At 38.7% G+C, this 19700-nt stretch overlaps 1 protein-coding gene across 1 annotated transcript; it reads left to right on the forward strand.

The window, feature by feature from the left end:
* The first annotated feature begins 1078 nt into the window (after window positions 1-1078).
* itpkca (inositol-trisphosphate 3-kinase Ca) lies at window positions 1079-18285 on the forward strand. The gene is made up of 7 exons (XM_022675949.2): window positions 1079-1906; window positions 6798-6897; window positions 7367-7580; window positions 8542-8746; window positions 9766-9867; window positions 9960-10031; window positions 13664-18285. The coding sequence occupies exons 1-7, from the start codon at window positions 1463-1465 to the stop codon at window positions 13868-13870; spliced, it is 1344 nt and encodes a 447-aa protein (XP_022531670.1). The 5' UTR covers window positions 1079-1462; the 3' UTR covers window positions 13871-18285.
* Window positions 18286-19700: the final 1415 nt, after the last annotated feature.

Here is a 19700-nt window from a genome sequence, read left to right on the forward strand (position 1 = left end):
AAAAAATGCATAGTAAAGATTCACATGTATGAATTCGACCATTAACTATTTCAATGTATTAAAAGTCAAGTCAATTTAATTTATAAACAAGTTGTAGATTTAAAAACTGTCATATTTTAAGCTTCATATGCTTCCACATGAGGAGAGGCACTCACGTCTTTGGAAAGATAAAAGTTTCAATCCATCAACCTTTATTTTCACTGGTAATTCATTGAGGGCGAAGAATTATTAAGAATAGAATTAAAAGAAAATTAATACATTTAATATAGATTTATAAATTATATATAAAATAGGAAAATCTAAATAAAATGACCATAATAACTACAAAAACGTAAAGAACATGGACAGTAAAGAATTTATAAATCATAAAAATTAAATAAGAAGAATAATAGTGACTGTAAATGGTAAAATAAAATGATAAGAATAATGAACTAATATCATAAGAATTAATACAACGTGACTTCGTTAATTTCTCATTGTATAAAAACTGAATTATTTAAGTGGTTTTCCATTAAATTTTCTAGTAAAGCCAATTAAATTCTGAACTCTTAAAACTTTATTTATATGAACTTGTTTTATTTGCATTATCTGAGGTCTGAAAGCTCTGCATCTTGTTTATTATTTCAGCCAACAACAACAATGTTCATGTTACTCAAACATATATCTATAAATAGCCAAATCAAAGAAACTCATTCAGAAATTTAAGTGGTCTCTTATTTTTTTCCAGAGCTGTATAGCTATTTTTCTGTTTCACCTTATATGTTTTTGTTTAAAAATAAAGTCAGAAAATTAACAATATCCACGTTATTGGAAGGTACAGACTTAATTATTTTTGGATTCAATATGCTCATAGAACAGGAAAAGTCAATATATTAAATTATATAACAGAAATATATAACAATAATATGAGAGATAACAAAATTGCAATTAAAAACTATAAAACATTAATTGAGGAAGGCTAATCAATATACGATAGATCATCATTATAAAACAGATCATAATAGCTGTATTATATAGATATGTTTATTTTAAAGTTGTCAATGTAGATATTTCAAAAAAAGATTCAGTTCGGCTCGTAAATCGTGTCGAATTGCTGAACGATTCATTCAGGAGTCGGTTCAGACTGGAGCTGAATGCTGATCCGCCTTTTGTTGTAGTGAGTGCACATGGCCTGGGGGGGAACATGTGAAGTATTAGAGGCGGAGGGCAGAACCCTGGCCTGGACTGGGAGCTTCTCAGCTCGCCCTGTTTCTGCTGCAGCTCTGAAGTAAGTTACCTCAAACAGCCAGGCAGCCCGGAGGAGAAGGAGGAGTCGGTTGATTGATTCAGTTGAGAGTCGGTTGGTGTGCATGTGCGGGTTGTTAGTTAGCTCGGCTAGAAGCTTGTGTTTGTTAGCTAGCTCTGGCCCATTTAGCGTTAGCTAGCTAAAGGCTAACGGCTCCGATGCTACAGCGCCTCTGCCATGACTAAGACGCCCGGCAGCGCGGCTCTGTGCCCGGGTGGCGGGGATGTGCTGCCCCGGCTCGGGGTTGTGGAGCAGCAGAGCCCGTGTCCGCCTCCGCACCGCGGCACAGCGGCAGCGGCGGCGGCGGCTCTCCCCGCGCTGGTTGTAACCTGTGAACCTCGTATCCCTCAGCTCGCCGCCGCGGAGGAGCAGGAGAAGAAGAACCGCGCTCCGGGAGTTAGCGGACTCTCCATCGGCTCCAACACGGACGAGGAGTCGCTGTGCTCGGACAGCGGCTTCAGCGGCTCCCCCGCCTCCTCTCTGGTTCTCCGAAAGCTCTCCAACTCCTCCTCAGCCGGACTGTCGCCAACCTCCTCCATAGAGGAGTATGAGGAGGAGGGTCAGGGTGCTGGAGGTTCAGGGCCACGGAACAGCAGGGCGTGCACAGCCGACCACGATACTGTGAGTATCTGCATTTAACCCAGATAACGTTAAATAACGCGCGCATGGTGGGGAATCTTCCCTCTAGAGCTGGGCGATATATCGTGGTAGCCTAGCTCATATCGTCATACCGGTTCTCTGCGATACTGTTTTTATCTTTTGGCGATATTTTTTTTCCTGCTGAACAGAGATATAAAAAGTATTGACAATTATAAATCAGGTAGAACTATGTATACTAGGGTTCACAATGGATATTATGTACTATTTAAGTAAGTCATAAGTTTTTTAATGTTTTAATGTGTTGTCCATATGAATAGCATGCAGGGTTGCCAGGTCCAAGAAAAATGTCATGCCCAAAGTCAGATTAAAACACGCTCTTCAGAAGCTTAAACTAGCCTAAAATATATCTTTCACACGTTTGAAGCAAATGTCAAAACAACCGAGTGTACGACTTGTTGTCAGTATTGCTATTTATGTTAAAGTAATTAATACTATTGCAACATTAGGGATTTATTAGTTTTTTATAACAGTTTTATATCCCAGTCAAGAACATTTAATAGTAACATAATTAGCAAAAAAAGAAAAGAAAAAAAGAACTGACTTTTGCTTACTCTTTTCTGTTCTTGCCCCTCCTGAACTCTCTTCTCTCCTCTTTAACATTTACTTAATCGCCTTTTTCACACAGTCCTCCCTTAGATTGATTTTTAGATTGATTTAGATTTTAGTGTCGACTTGTACAGGTTTGCGTAAGATCCTGAGTTTAAACCTGTCAACAAGCCCACTTTGGCGGGAAAACCGCAAACCTGGCAACTCGGAGAGCATGAACCAGCCAATGAATATGTTTACAAGCCAATTAAACGGTAGCTAAGCCCCGCCCATTTAATTGGGATGAAAAAACGGCAAGATCAAGATATTCAAGTAGTTAATTTCTCAATTATTGTGTTTATTTATTACTGTTTTGTTAGTGGGATAAAATAATTTTAAAAGTACATTAATGTTGCTTATTACAATTATTTTTCTTTTGTATCAAGCAAGTTGTAGCATTGTATGGGCTTCTATTTCGCAATATGTGACATTGCACACCCTGTGATGTCACTATGATGCATGTGCACATTGCAATGATGATAATGATGCTGAACATTTTTTACACACCTTAAACACCTCTTTAAACTCTAAAAACACACTCGAATTATCAGAGTGCTAATTTCTAACTGCAGTAATTCGCAGTAAAGTGAGGGCAGAGCTGTAACAGCGCTTATAAGGTCATCGGTGGAAAAGACACTGGAGCTTCTGCATGGTGGCCTCTCCCTCTGGCATCCCTCATTGTTCTGGAGAGCGTCATTCCAGTCTGACTAGTTTTCCACTGCCCAGGAAAGGACGTTTACCCTGGAAAGGGACAGGGACAGGGACTGTATCATATATACACATCACACAGTCTGAGAGAGTGTCTCTGTAGTGTTTGCCCATCATATCATCACGTGTTTCAGCTCCATCACAGCTCGTGTTTATAATTTAGTGTTTGTTAAAGCCACACCTGTATTAGCCAGTGTTTGTACAAGATGGAAACATGTACAATATTGAGTAATGTGAGTTTTCTTAACCATGTTTGCTTTACATTTGTCGTTGATTGATTAAATTTAGTCTGTTCTTTTTATAAAAATATTTTATGAAAATTTAGACACACCTTCTCATTCAATTCTTCTAAAATATTTTTTTCCTACTTTAGAAATTAATACTGAAGATGGATAGATTAGATAAACTAGGTATCGAATGGCGACTGTAAATACTTAGTTTCCTCAAAGAGAGCTTTGGAAGAGATAACACAATATTTGCACAGTATTTCATAGAAACATTTTATGAATGTTTGGACACACCTTCTCATTCAATGTTTTTTTTTTCCTACATTATAAATTAATACTGAAGATAAATTAGATAAACTAGGTATCGGATGGTGACTGTAAATGCTTGGCTTTCTTAAGTATAGTTTGCAGAGTGATATATTTATAATATATTTATTATAACAAGGATTAAAACACACCAAACTGGAGGTTATCAAAAGTTTATGCCACTTGTACTAGTACTCATTTTCTTCGCAGTTTACACATCCAATTACCCAACCCACTCATTAGGACTGTCCCTCGATCACTAGTGATGCCCAAATTACCAGGAGGGTGAAGACTAGCACACGCCTCCTCCGATACATATGAAGTCAGACTCCGCCTCTTTTTTAACTGCTGCTGATGCAGCATTGCCGAGTAGCATCACAGCACTAACGCTCGGAGGAAAGCACAGCAACTTGGTTCTGATAAATCAGCTCACAGATGCAGCCTTGTGCTGATCCACATCACCCTAGGAGTGATTAGGCTAAAGAGCACCATCTACTGTACCCACCCAGAGAGAGAGCAAGACCAACTGTGCTCTCTCAGGGTTTCGGTAGCCAAGATGGCAAGCTGCAGTAACAGGATTCGAACCGGCGATTTCCTGATCATAGTGGCAGCGCTTTAGACTGCTGGACCATTTTGAGCCCCTCTCTCTCCTTATCCCCTCTCTCTCTCACTCATGCTGCTATGCCTACAGTCTCTCTCTCTCTCTCTCTTACACACACTCTTTCTTACACACTTACACACACTCCCTCTCACACACATTCTCTCTCACACACACACACTCTCTCTCTGTGTATCTCTCATTCACTCACACACACACATTTTCTCTTTCACACACACACACACACACACACACACACACACACACACACTTTCTCACTTTCTGTCTTTGGGTTTCTCTCACACACTCTCTCTCTCACACACTCTCTCTCACACACACTGTCTCTCTTTCACTGTATCTCACCCTCACACACACTGTTTCTTTCCGTGTTTCTCTCTCACACACATTCTCTCACACACACTTTCTCTTACACACTCACACACACTTTCTCTTACACACTCACACACACTCTCTCATACACATTCTCTCACACACACTTTCTCTCACTCTGTATCTCTCACTCACACACACTCTCTCTTTGTCTCTCTCTCCCATAGTCTCTCTCTCTCTCTCTCTCTCTCTCTCTCTCTCTCTCTCTCTCTCTCTCTCTCTCTCTGTATCTCTCACACACTCACACACACACAAGCATTGTATTTTTTTTATCATGATTAATCCCAGAATAATGTTGTGATAATACAGTTTGGACACACCTTCTCATTCATTGTTTTTTTTCCTACAGTGTAAATTAATACTGAAGATTAGATAAACTAGGTATCGGATGGTGAATGTAAATACTTGGTTTCCTCTAGGAAAGCTTAAGAAAAGATAACTCACACCATTTACACAGTGATATGTTTATAATATATTTAGCAATAACAAGGATTAAAAACACGCCAATCTAAAGTTTAAAGGTTGGACAAATTACTCTTACTCCTTTTTTTGGTTATGTATTTCATTTTTATTTTTTTTTTATTTTTTTATTTTTTCATTCTTTGTTTGTGTGTCTACTGCTTGTGGCTTTGTAGCAGCAAAACAGGTCTGTAAATGTTTGATCAGGGGTTGTGTAAGATTGATGAGCAGTCTCTGAGTCTGCTCGATAACTTGCAGGTAGTTCAGCTTTTGTTGTAAATGATTGTCTTCATGGGAAAGCCTCACAGTCAACAGAGCAGAAGGAATCTGCCAGTCGAGTCTAAAGTCGAAGGCAGAGGTAAGTAGAATAGCTGCTAAACATTAGACTGTTTCACAGAAATGTAGCGCTGTGTATATTAAACAGACAGAGCCGTAGCCTTATTACAGGGGCTGTGTGCTCCTGACAAGAAAATTAGATCATTTTTGTGTAAGTTATTTAATCATGACTGTGCAGCTATCGCTAATGTAGCACTGAAAATCAGTTCTGTTGCTTGGAAAAATAAAAAGAGTCAGTATGTGATTATAGAGTGTGTGTGTTGTGTGTTATGGAGTTATGTTGTATTTTGTGTAACACCTGAACTGTAAAGGTGACCGTGCAGCTTCAGCCTGGACTATGCATGAATAACATTGCATTAATGTAATAGTAGTAGGGGTGTGCCATATTGTTTTGCTATGTACTGTATTTACTTTTTTTTTTATCAAGGTCTTTTTTTATTATTGTATTTTTTTTAATAAACATAGAATTAAACACAACATAAATTCTCTATTGTTTTTTTTTTTTTGGTTTTGTTTTTTGCATTATTTGAGTTCTGAAAGCTCTGCATCTTTTTGCTTATTTTAGCCATTTCTCATTTTCTCTCTAAATACTCTAAATTACAACATTTGTATTTGGAATATGGGAAAAATGTTGTCTGTAGTTTATAGAATAAAACACCAATGTTAATTGTACTCGAAAAATAAACCTATAAATAAAATCAGAGAAACTGATTCGGAAACTCAAGTGGTCTTCTAATTTTCCAGAGCTGTATATGTCAAAAATGCTTGCCATATTGTATAAAACTCTTGAAGAGATTCTTAAATTGAGTATCTTATGTTTTTTTTAACTTGAAGTGTTGTGCAACTTCATTTATCCACTGAGAAATAGTAAGGGGAAGAGGATACAACAGAGAAAGTAGAAAAATTAGAATTTTGTTTCAGGGATATATTGCCCATCCATATCCATATACAGATCTGGCAACCTATGAATGAATCTTATTATCAGTAATGGTTGCAGCTCTGCATGTTCTTTGTGTTTCTTTCCTTATACTTTTCTAAAATAACATCAAGAATACTGTTATCGCAAAAATACTCTGAAATATTGTTATTATTTCAGAGCTGTATCCTCCATCTGTATGTTACACTAATATTAGGGAAGCCACACTGCTGTTACTACATAGATTATCTCGTATAATGTTCATAAAGTGTGAATTAACTAAAATCCTCTTCTTTCTTTTTTTTGTCTTTGTTGCTGATGTGATAGAGTGAATTGTGGAAGAGGAATAAAAACATGGTGAATTGGTCACCGGTGGTGGTTCCTCTGGAAAAGCGTTCTCCTTGGGTTCAAGTGGTCGGTCATGCAGGTTAGTTTTTTCTGTACAATTCAGTTTGCTACTTGTTTTTTTTTGTCTCTAAAGTACCAAACAATTTATAACATCTGTAACTTTTATGGAGATGAGGATTTCATTTTCCAGCAGGACTTGGCACACTGCCCACAGTACCAATTGGTCTTATATAATATTCAAATTTTCTGAGACACTGATTTTTGGGTTTTCATTGGCTGTAAGTTATAATAATCAACAATAAAAGAAATTAACGCTTAAAATAGATCACTGTGTGTGTAATACATCTATATAATATATTAGTTTCACATATTGAACTGAATTACTGAAATAGAGTAGCTTTTCAGTGATATTCTAGTTTTATGAGATGCGCTAGTATGAATAAATGTATAATAATAATAATAATAATTTTACATTTTCATTCTCATTCTTAACACTTTATTTGCATGCCTGTTTGTTGACTCACTGTACTCATGTTCTGGTGCTGTAGGTAATTTTCAGACAGGCAGTGATGGGAAGCTGCTGAAGAAGTACTGTGCCTGTGAGCAGCAGTGTTTGCAGCGGCTGATGGAGGACGTCCTGCGGCCCTTTGTACCTGGATATCATGGCTTGACCCAGAGAGATGAGCAGGACTACAACCTCATGGACGACCTGCTCGCTTACTTCGACTCTCCCTGCATCATGGACTGCAAAATGGGAAGCCGGTGAGACCATTACTTTAAAATAGCCGCTCTCTATTAAACTTGCAGCTTGCCATCAGCTGCCGAAACCCTGAGAGAGCACAATTGGTCTTGCTCTCTCTGAGGGGGTACAGTAGATGGCGCTCTTTCCCCTCATCACTCCTAGGGTGATGTGGATAAGCACAATGCTGCGTCTGTGAGCTGATGTATCAGAACTGAGTCGCTGCGCTTTCCTCCGAGCGTTAGCACTGTGGTGCTACTCGGCAATGCAGCATCAGCAGCAGTTCAAAAAGAGGTGGAGTCTGACTTCACATTGGTTCGGAGGAGGCGTGTGCTAGTCTTCACCCTCCTGATGTTGGGCATCACTAGTGATAGGGGATATACAGCTGAGTAGCAGCTTAATAGGTGGGACAAATGATCGGAGAAAAAAAAATGTCTTTTTTTTTTTGTATTTTAACAATTTGTTCTAGTAATCGTATTATAACTAGTTATATGGAATGTTAAACATGTAATTAAAAGCATCTAAATTGTTAAACTGGTTGGAACTGATCTAAAAAAGCAAATATTACACTTTTAGAAGGAGCCAGTTTATTCTCCATTAATAACCCTAAAGCACTCCTCCTTCTGTAAATAAGGTGTGAAATGAACACAGATGCTCTCAGAATGTTAAGTTTATGTAATTTAGGAATTTAAAGAGTTAAAGTAAAAGAGTGCTGTAATAATCTTTCCACATATTTTAGTGTCTGTGACACACATATAACACCATGGGTTCTTTTGGGTTAAAATGCTGTTGTGCATATTTTAACCAAGATTTTGACTGTCACTAGTGTTTCTTTTATATTTGAGATCAATTAACAAGGACAAAGGGTTTCTTCATTATGATATTATGTCTGATGCTTATATCTGATGTAGATCTTTTGTTAAGAACAAGAACATGGATAGAACAGTGCAACATAATGACGGTGAGTGCTGTGTATCCTGTCAGGACGTACCTGGAAGAGGAGCTGAAGAAAGCACGCAAGAATCCGCAGCCACGTAAAGACATGTACGAGAAAATGGTAGCAGTAGAACCAGAGGCACCGACACCCGAGGAAAGGACCCAGCAAGCAGTGCTCAAAACCAGATATATGCAGTGGAGGGAGACCCTGAGCTCCACCGCCACCATGGGCTTCCGTATAGAGGGCATCAAGGTATGTTTCCACATTTATATTGGTAGTGGAAACTTATATCATGTGCAGTGATGCTATATTGTACAAGTGCAAATCCTAGCCAGTGTGTTAGAAACACCTTTGGCAAATATATTATGCACTTGTGTAACAGGTGTCATTACTTCTTAAGAAGCATTTTATTCAGCATTTATTAAAATCCACAAACATTATGTATTATAATTAAAATAGAGTGTTATATATCTGTATTGGAAACAGCATTTACCACAAAATGATGAGTTTCTTTATTTTTACCAAATTTAAAATCTCTGGAATATAATTAAGAGTAAGATGGATGATCACAAGCCATCAAACCAAACTGAAGTTATCCAAAAGCAGTGTGTAAGACTGGTGGAGGAGAACATGATGCCAAGATGCATGAAAACTGTAATTAAAAACCAGGGTTATTCCACCAAATATTGATTTTGACTTTATGAATAAAACTTTCTAAAACTTTATGAATATGAACTTGTTTTTTTTTTGCATTATTTGAGGTCTGAAAGCTCTGCATCTTCTTTGTTATTTCAGCCATTTCTCATTTTCTGCAAATAAATGCTCTAAATGAGAATATTTTTATTTGGAATTTGGGAGAAATGTTGTCTGTAGTTTATAGAATATAAAACAACAGAGTTAATTTTACTCAAACATAAACCTATAAATAGCAACATTTCGAGAAACTGATTCATTTTCGTTTGTTTGGGAGGCTGACAGACAAAAAACTTAAAAGAAAATGCTAAACAGTTAAAATCTCCAGGTATATGTAGACAGGGCCCAAAAGGCAGGTATACAGTATGAAGCAGTTTCCTGGACAAGGATTAAGCCTTGTCTTGGACTGCACAACTTTTTTTAAAATAAAGTTTTTCATTTGGAAATCAAACAGCCTCATAGACATGTACTGGTTATCATGCTACTGTAGTACTAGGGTTAAGGAGCACTGTTGTATATCATTTTCCATACTTTAAAGTTCAGTGTTCTGATCTTCAGTCTGTTCTGTCTGTGTACAGAAATCTGATGGCACATGCAACACCAACTTTAAGAGGACTAAAGACAGGGAGGAAGTGATGCAGGCATTAGAAGACTTTGTTGACCACAACCTGTCTGTCCTGGTATGGAGTTTCTTTATCCCTTATTAGTAACAATATTTACTGTTACAGTAGTTTGTGTGTGTGTGATTTGCTTGCTTGTATTTAACCAACAGAAAAGCTACCTACAACGGTTAAAGGAGCTGCGAGTTCAGCTGGAGAAATCGGACTTCTTTAAAGCACACGAGGTAAGCCTTTTACAGCCATTAAAAGCCTCATAATTTTTCTGAAGATACAGAATGTACTGCTGCATTCTCATAGTAGCTAAAAGCAGCTAAAATTCTAATTTCTTACCAAAGCTGGTGTTTATTTTAATCTGTTCGCACAATCTTTTTAATGTGACCCATATCTGACATTCGGCTGAACAGTCTGCACTGTGTAATGGATGAAAATGTACGAAACGCAGCGCTTCACGTGAAGTTTCAGTTTTATCTGCCAGAGAATTCCCTCGAGCCTCGCTGTAAAAAAAAAACTGTTATTCAGCTTTACACAGTCAGCCCTTTCTATAAACTTTATTTTAAAACTTTTTATTTCCCTGTGATGCTACAGCCTTGTCCTGTGGTCATAATCAGCCATTTCATTAGGAACACTTGACGTTACTTACAAAAACAACAAGAAGCTGGCCTGCTCTGTCTCTGTGAGCCAGTTCAACATTTTAATATAAAAGATGTACATCAAATCGGATATGTATTTTATCTGATTTCAGTATTATTAAAGTGGCCCAAATCAGAATAGAAAATGTCAGATTCAATGTGTTTCACAAACAACACATCGGTTAAAGTAAAAAACATAAGAAGTAAAAGATCAGATTTGGTTCTTTTCTTCCTCAGACATCCGTCTCTTTGGTCTCTTCAAAGCCGCTGTTGCAATTTGTCTGTAATTTAAGAACTAAAGTGGTCATTTCTGTATTCTCTTCTTCGATGTCCAAATTTTGTAGTTCTTGTAGTACTGTAAGAACTACAATGTACCGTATTTTTCGGACTATAAGGCGCACCGTATTATAAGGCGCACGATGAGTGAACGGTCTATTTTTAGTGTTAGTCCATACACAAGGCGCACTGGATTATAAGGCGCACTAAATGAAACTTTATTTATATCAGTAACAATAACTCTGAGCAATAAATCCTTCACAATATCTGTGAAAAATAACAACATCTCTGAGCAATAAATCAACAAGCACAGCAAGTAACTTACGTATTACTCCGCGACGCTCCTGACAACGGTAGCCGCAACGCTCCGACAGACCATAATATTATGTTGAAGCACAGCAAGTACGTATTACTCCGCGACGCTCCTGACAACGGTAGCCGCAACGCTCCGACAGACCATAATATTATGTTGAAGCACAGCAAGTACGTATTACTCCGCGAGGCTCCTGACAACGGTAGCCGCAACGCTCCGACAGACCATAATATTATGTTGAAGCACAGCAAGTACGTATTACTCCGCGAGGCTCCTGACAACGGTAGCCGCAACGCTCCGACAGACCATAATATTATGTTGAAGCACAGCAAGTACGTATTACTCCGCGAGGCTCCTGACAACGGTAGCCGCAACGCTCCGACAGACCATAATATTAAGTTGAAGCACAGCAAGTACGTATTACTCCGCGACGCTCCTGACAACGGTAGCCGCAACGCTCCGACAGACCATAATATTATGTTGAAGCACAGCAAGTACGTATTACTCCGCGAGGCTCCTGACAACGGTAGCCGCAACGCTCCGACAGACCATAATATTATGTTGAAGCACAGCAAGTACGTATTACTCCGCGAGGCTCCTGACAACGGTAGCCGCAACGCTCCGACAGACCATAATACTACTTGAAGCACAGCAAGTACCGCATTACTCCGCGAGGCTTCTGACTATAATAGCGTGTTGTGCCGAATTTGGTGAATAAAACGGTTTTAAAACAGAGATAAAGATTGGATAAGTTTCATTTCTGGATGAAGTGATTTCCAGCGCTGTTTGGATATAACTGTGGATTACAGGAGACTGGATTGATGGATTCTCTTTAGTCTGGACGCGTTTTGAAGGTAGGACCTGTGGCTGAGCGCGGGTGTGTGTTCGGGGGGTGGCGGCAGTGACCGGAGGTTAACCCCGGACAAAAGGAGAGCCTTTTATTACTGGAAACATGCGCTCTGACGCAGCTCTAATTCATGAAACATACATCCTACAGTAAAAGCACAGTTCTGGAATCCGGAGAGCCAGACGGTTCGAATGGTGTATGACATGACCGCATTCGATGAAATATGGACGAACGATAAACGCAAATATGAGAGTTATGAATTATTAAAATCATAACCAAGGCATATTTCGCCCTAAATGTTTATTTTCTGAAAGGATATTCCGCTAAATAGGCTAAATAGCTCAAAAGCAGAGATTCTAAGCTTTAAAATGGTATATTGGATGTCTATATTGAACCTGTAACTGTTCATAACTATTCAGAAACACAGCCAGTTATGAAATATTAAATATTTCTGGCCCGCCGGTGGGCCAGCGCGTGTTAAGAGGTTAACTTTACTTAGAAGTGGGCGCTAAAAAGAAACGGTTTGTGCTATTACCCCAGAACGGGTGGAAAGGAAAGTTTACCGGCACCTTGTTCTGGCCACGGAGCTACAGTGGAAACTAGCTACCTTGAGCCACAGCCGAGAGGCAGTACGGCAGTCAAAGGTAACCGCGCGCTAGCCCAAGAGGGGGATCTTTTTCTGGCGTGGGTGAGGAATTCTGCACAACAGAGCGCCGTGTACCACATAAAAATCGAGGTCAGTAAACACAAGCAAAATCCATACACAAGGCGCACTGCATTATAAGGCGCAATGACGATTTTTGGGAAAAAATAAGTATTTTAAGTGCGCCTTATAGCCCGAAAAATACGGTAGTTAAACAGTTTATAGTTCTTTAAAGAGACCCAGGATTAAGCTCAGTTAGTGCTGGCTGGTATACCGTTTCATACAGTATACTGTACATCAGTTTAGAACAGATATGGATTTTTCTCATACCGCCATACCCCTAGAGGCGCTGTGGAGCGCCGCGTAGAAGCACACGGTGTAGAACAGCGCCGCCAAACAAGCACGCTGGGACCGCTCACTAGATAACGCTAGCCAGTTAGCATAACAAGCTAACACACTGGAAGCTGAGCTCTGTGTAGCAAATATATACTCCTGCGTGAAACCTACGGTGTAGCCTACGTGTTGCTGCATACCCTACACCCTGCCCTACGCCGTAGCTCGACGATGTATAAACGTGCTCCTCTGCTTAGCTCACTCTCGCTGAATACGCACAGACTACAGCGTAGGTTAACATTTGCACACTTAACCCTCGTCCCTCGCAAGAGCATTTTACCCCCACAGACGAGCCCAGAAACGATCTGAGTACAGAATCATTTATTCTGCAAGTGATTTAACTCCCTAAAAACTTGATTATACAAGGTGAGCAGTAACTATAGCCCTGTTTAAATATAAATACTGCAGCATGCAGGATAATATTAATACACACTGAACGTGCAAACACACATGATGTACCGTGAAGCCATCAGAATCTTGAACAATACTGTAATATAGATTTTTGTCATACCCCTTAGCACTAAGCTCAGTGGATCCTGATCAGGCATGAGAGGAATGCTGTTACACAATTTTAATACACAATTCAATAGAGTTGTGCAGAGATTCTGAATCTGTACTTTTTACTTTTTACTTCTTTAAAAATGATGAATAATCAAGAATAATCAAGAAAAAAAGTTCCCTGTGTGCAAATAAGTGCAGTGACTTTTTTTTATTATTATTATTTTATTATATATATATTTTTTCTCTCATGGAAGGTGGTTGGAAGCTCCCTGCTGTTTGTGCACGACCACAGTGGCCGAGCTGGAGTGTGGATGATTGACTTTGGCAAGACGGTACCCGTGCCCCCTCCTCTCACTCTGGACCACCGGAGCCCATGGGTGGAGGGAAATAGGGAGGATGGCTACCTCTGGGGCCTGGACAATTTTATTGACATTTTGACCAACATGCTCTCTGGGCAGTGAAATCATTTCCCTGTTTAAATGCACAAAACAGACTACACCTCGAGGACGTCTTGAAATGTACTGTGTACTGTTTTTCCTTGTAAATAGACTTTTTATTTAATTTTATGAAAATGTGGAGCAGTTTGGATATTTTGTCTGATGTAGAAAGTTTTGTAGCCGAGGCGAAAGTTTTTAGTCTTATCCGGAAATGGCTGATGTGGCGGCAGATTGTAAAGTTCTGGTTCCTAACAAGCCAGAGCGACGGGAGAAGGGGATTACGAGATTGAGCTGAGATTAAGTGCAGCTCCTGCTGTAGTGTGGGTTTTATACCGGCCCAAAGTGACAAAGAGAGCTGAGCTTTTAAAGCAAAGATCCAAATTTACCATTTAATCTTCAGTACTATGCACATGTTTTAGGCAACTGTAAAAAAAGACAGTTTTAAAGCTCCTTTTTTGGGCTGTAAGTGATATTTTTTTTTTATTAGTTTGGTAAAACACTATAAACACTATTATATTAGAACCAATCTACCATCAACCATTTAGGGCTGTAACGATTAGTTGATATAATCGACAATGTAGATTATTTCAATTTTGTAGACTAATCATTATTTGTAACAGTCCCGCATTACACAAAGTGCTGGGAACAGAAGCGCAATGAGAGATGGGTAAATGGCTCACTCACACAGTTTATATTCAACTTAGTCTGTGTCTCCAAAAGTGTCCTAACATAATAGATTACATATTTACTCACTAAATATCAATACTTCCTCTTTTAAACAACATCCAGACTGTTTGCATCTTTTTTAGAGATGGAGGACATGGCAGAAATGATCATTGACTACTCGACTAATCGAAAAAGTAATCTGATTATTTGACTACAAAAATAATAATTTGTTGCAGCCCTACTACCATTTATAGAAAACATCATATATTTTAATCTCACTGAGTTCTATGTTAAAACATCTCGAAATTTCTCATCATTGAGTCTAGTATGATGCATAATTCTCATTTATATTAGCATATGGTTTGGTAAATTTGGTGAGCTGTTTTGACTTTTTTTTATCTAAAGTGATATGAACTTTTTTTAAAAAAGAAAAAATCATTTTATGTCGTATTATTTAGTTTATTTGCATCTATTATTAGAGTATGTTGTGCATTTTCAAACAGAAACACTCTGCTGTTGCTGACATAAGAGGTTTTGAACTTTTGAGTAATGTGTTGGGTGCCTAAACATTTGCACAGTACTGTATTGTCCATGCTTATATAGGTACATGAAGTGCTTTGTTGGGGAGCTCTGATATTTGGGAGATGCTCTGTATAGAGCTGCTGTTTTTTTTTAATGCTCAGAAGCGACAGTTGATGAGGTGGATTGGGAGGCGTACCAGTTGGGAGAAGACACTTACTTAGGAAGATTTGGGTCTCGCTGGAGGGAATTGTACTGTATCTGGGCGTTCCAAAGAGAAATTGGTGGGATGGAAGGCAACAGTGATAACCTATGCCAGAATTCAGTCCTGGAGGGCCAGCCTTCAGCATAGATTGATGGCTGGCCTCACTGGTGGAAGGATGGTTAAAAAAAAAATCCCTCTTAAGTGGAAAAAGGGCGCAAAGTGCCCTATTGGCTGCCATTTGTAGGAGCTACAGTGCTTCTTCTCTTTTTCCAACATATTACTATTATGTGCCTCCAGATCAAGACATTATATAACATAATCTTAAGTCTTAACACATCTGATTCTACTGGCAACTGCCGAACAATGCTGCAGACCAGCCCTCCAAGACTCTAAATTGGACTGAGTGGACAAGATTATGGTAATCATCATGATTTCCTCATTGCTCAGGCTTGGCTTTTATAAAAGATGTTTGTACAGGAAATGGGAAAAGGAAATGTTTTTTTTTTAGTTACAGAGTGCTTTCCTACTGAAAGGAATGAATGCCAGTGAAAATCTGGACCGACATTCTAGTCGTATGTTAATGGATATTCTTTATCGCGAAGTTGTCAAATCATTTTGTGACCAAGTAAATTATATAATATACCTATGATCAAACCTGACTTGAGGTCTAGCTGTGTATTTAGTCAGATGTTCACTTATCATTTTATAAAAGCTTGATTGATCTCTGTCTGTAGCTTTGTCTCAAAGCCTAGGCTGCAGTGGAGGTGGGCAGTATTTCTCAGCTGCTTTTCCATTGCAGGAATGAACAGTTTTGAGGACGGAGGCTAACCATTCACGTGGCTTTTCTGTACGAATACGCTTCAACATGGAGCTTTTAAAAACAAGGCTGGCTCTGGTTTTCTTAGCACGGCTGGCTGTACTTGGGGCTGGGACTGCTAATGCAGCGTTAGTGACATTGGCTGTGCCCATTCAGCGACATTAAGAACACATTGTTAACAATCTTGGATGATCCAGCATTCATGACGTTGAAAGACGTTCATGATGTTGGACGTGTCCATCCACTGGCATTGCTATGGCAGTGTTTCCAATCTTGGTTGAGCCCTGTTGATGGAATTGCTAAAGAAGCATTAGCGACATTTGGAGTCCTGTTGCCAAAACACTGCTAACATGCCACTAGTAATGTTGGATGAGCCCATCCGCCGGCATTTCTAACTCTGGTTAGAATCCCGGTCATGCAGCTTGCCGGAACCCTGAGAGAGCACAATTGGCATTGCTCTCTCTGGGTGGATAGATGGCACTCTTTCCCCTCATCACTCCTAGGGTGATGTCGATCAGCATGCGGCATCTGTGAGCTGATGTATCAGAAACGCTTTCCTCCGATGAGTCCAATGCTAATGCAGCATTAATGACATTTGGATGAGCCCTGTCGCCCAAACGCTGCTAACATGCCGGTTGTGATGTTGGATGAGCCCATCCGCCAGCATTTTTACTCTGTGTTAACTATCTGTCTTGGACGATATTGGTAACAATGTGGGCTGGTAGAAGCATAAAAACACACAAAAAACACTTTCTCCTCTTTGCATTTAGTTAGCTAGTATATTCTGTTCCGTGCTATTCGTGGGCATGATTAAACAACACAGAAAATGGACAAAAAGAAACTGTGACGTTAGTGATCATTTGACCCTGCAGTGGAAAATCAGCTTCAGTATACAGCTAAAATACGCAGCTGATGTTCATGGCAATCTTAAGGATGATATTGATGTATCCTTCATTGCCTACAGGTACCTATAATTTTTTTGATAATGTACAATAATAAGAAGGAAAAAGAAAAACAGCACCTTAAAAAATTAGCCTTTGATGCATAGTTCATTTTAAGATGTTTTAAGATTTTAGGTCTTTTTTTTATTTTAGGTCTTATTAGACTTCATAGGTCAGTCCTCCGCCTGCAGCCTAGGTCATCACTTTACACAATTTCATGAACACAGATCATAACACTCCCATACAAGTGTATTTTTATGAATGCTGTAGCTATTTTTTTATTTTCAGCAGACCTGTTGTAAAAAAAAAATTCTGTATAACTTAATAACCTTCATCTCTTATTCAGAACATCGCTGTGTTCTGATTTCTGATGGCAGGTTCACACTACACAACTTCAGTCGTCAGATTGTTGCATCATTCACACTATTGTGGTCTCTCGTAATCTAATAGCTTTTAGTGGTTGTGGTTTGTACACTACACGACTGACCATCAGGAGGAAGTCTTTACGATTTACCAGTCTACATGATGTACGAAAATGTGGCCTTTTTGACATGAAAACAAACAAGAACTGATGAGATGACAAATGCGAGACATGGATGTCCATTGAAATTTAGAGGGACAAGTTTTCTGTGTGCTGATATGCAGCAAAAACGCACAAAAGAAAATGGATAAAGATGTTTATAGACATTAACTCCACCCTTAGATTTACCTCATTCTGTATTGTGTATCTGTATTGCTGCTCTAACCTCCAGGCCCACTAATTTATATTTAGAGTCACCAATTGGTCCATATTTTAAACCTGCTAGATATTTGTTGAAGCCTTCGAGAACTATATTCGTGAAGCCTCTGAGCCAGCACAGAGTGAACTGTAATTGTCTTTGGGTTTCTCAAATCCAAGGCTTTTATAAGCAATTTCCAAAAACAACTGGAAAACAAACTGGAATATCTGTCCTAAAATTTTGAATTGTGAAACCTGGTGTGAGCTGGTTAATGTTACAGGCAAGAACCCTATGCAGATAAGCCATGGTGGACCAGACAACCAATAACTGGGCGGTTCAGTCCATGTGGAGAGTTTTACAGTTTTACATTTGCATTAAACCTGATGCTGTCAACGTCTATATGTTTGTACACTGTTCAGAAATCCACTTTTTTTTTTTTTTTTTTTTTTACTGTAGGCTTGATCATGGTATTTTGGTGATTTGGTGTATTGGGCATTTATGTTGTGTATATAGTGTTGTAAAATTGTATAGTGTTGATTTGTCAACACAATAAATGTTAACAGTTGTCAGAATTGTTTCATTTGTTTCTTTCCTAAACACTGTCAATTGAGATTTTACTTGGAATAGTGCAAAAAAAAAAAGTGAGAAGCAGTTTTAATGGACAGAAGGACTTACAGACAGGCTGCATAACTCTGAAAACCACTCTCAGGGTCTCTGTGCATCCTTAAAAAAGTCTTGAGCAGTCTAAAGCACTGATGATCGGGAAATCGCTAGTTCGAATCCCGGTCATGCAGCTTACCATCAGCTGCCAGAGTCCCATGAGAGCAAAACAGGCCTTGCTCTCTCTGGGTGGGTAGATGATGATGATGCTCTCTCCCCACATCACTCCTAGGGTGATGTTGATCAGCAAAAGGCATCTGTGAGCTGATGTATCGGAACTGATTCACTGCGCGTTCCTCCGATGCTACTCGGTAGTTCGAAAAGAGGTGGAGTCACTTCACACGTGCCAAAGTCTTCACCCTCCTTGTTTTGTGGCATCACCTATGTTGGGGGAAATACAGCTGAAAGGTCTCAAGTTGGTTTAGTTAGAAAAATGTTTGTTTAAAATAATAATAATAATAATAATAATAATAAAAAAACAGGAATCACAACTTCATATAACCTTAGTGTTGCTTTTTGTAAAAGTGGTCTTTTTAGATCTAGTCTGGAACAAGCTGATCTTATACTTTATTACTATATTAATTGGAAATGTGGAAACTGATTTTTTTGGGGGCTTGTATAAAACCTCACAAAATTAAGGAATTGAAATGTTCCACAACAATGACCATTTAACACCAGACAGTTTCAACTCACTGCTTCAGTGCAGCACAAGCAAGGGCGTAGGAGCGGGTTTGATATTGGGGGGGGGACACATTTGCTAATATGAACCAAAGCCCACCCTATAGTTTCATTTGCGGAATTACTTTTAATCCTAAATAATCCTTTTTTTCTGTATTCTGTATTTATTATTAGTTACATCCAAATAAAGGTAATTTTACAACCTAAACATGTTACTCCACATTACATTTACTGTTGCTAGAAAAAAAATATACGTTAAAGGTCTGAATTATATACATATGACAAAACATGATCGGTTATCAGCTAATATTTAAAATAATATAACAGATTTGTTTATTATTATTATTAATTATGTATTGTATGTTGTATATTTACATTTTCCTCAAACTGACTAGCATTGTGTCCCACACTTTTAATTGTTTCTACTGAAAACACTTCGTATGATGGTGTCCTTTTATGAAAAAGAATGTAACTTTACGTTTCATAGGGATTTTTGTCAGAAGTTAATATAAACGTTAGACGTCAGGACATGTGTTCTTACTGTAAACTACAAACGAACAGAAGTCAGATTAGATCAGTGTTTCTTAACCCTGTTCTTACATATTCTATTGCATACTCCCACTGTTCTGCATATTGTAGAGCTTTCTCT

Source organism: Astyanax mexicanus, chromosome 17 (genome assembly GCF_023375975.1).
Source record: "Astyanax mexicanus isolate ESR-SI-001 chromosome 17, AstMex3_surface, whole genome shotgun sequence".
NCBI lineage: Eukaryota > Metazoa > Chordata > Actinopteri > Characiformes > Acestrorhamphidae > Astyanax > Astyanax mexicanus.

Excerpts from the sequence above, each read along its gene's own strand:
- itpkca (XM_022675949.2), top strand. The coding sequence starts at position 1,463 with ATGACTAAGACGCCCGGCAGCGCGGCTCTGTGCCCGGGTGGCGGGGAT. Across the intron at positions 6,898-7,366 it reads TCAAGTGGTCGGTCATGCAG|GTAATTTTCAGACAGGCAGT; the intron begins GTTAGTTTTTTC and ends CTGGTGCTGTAG. Across the intron at positions 7,581-8,541 it reads GACTGCAAAATGGGAAGCCG|GACGTACCTGGAAGAGGAGC; the intron begins GTGAGACCATTA and ends GTATCCTGTCAG.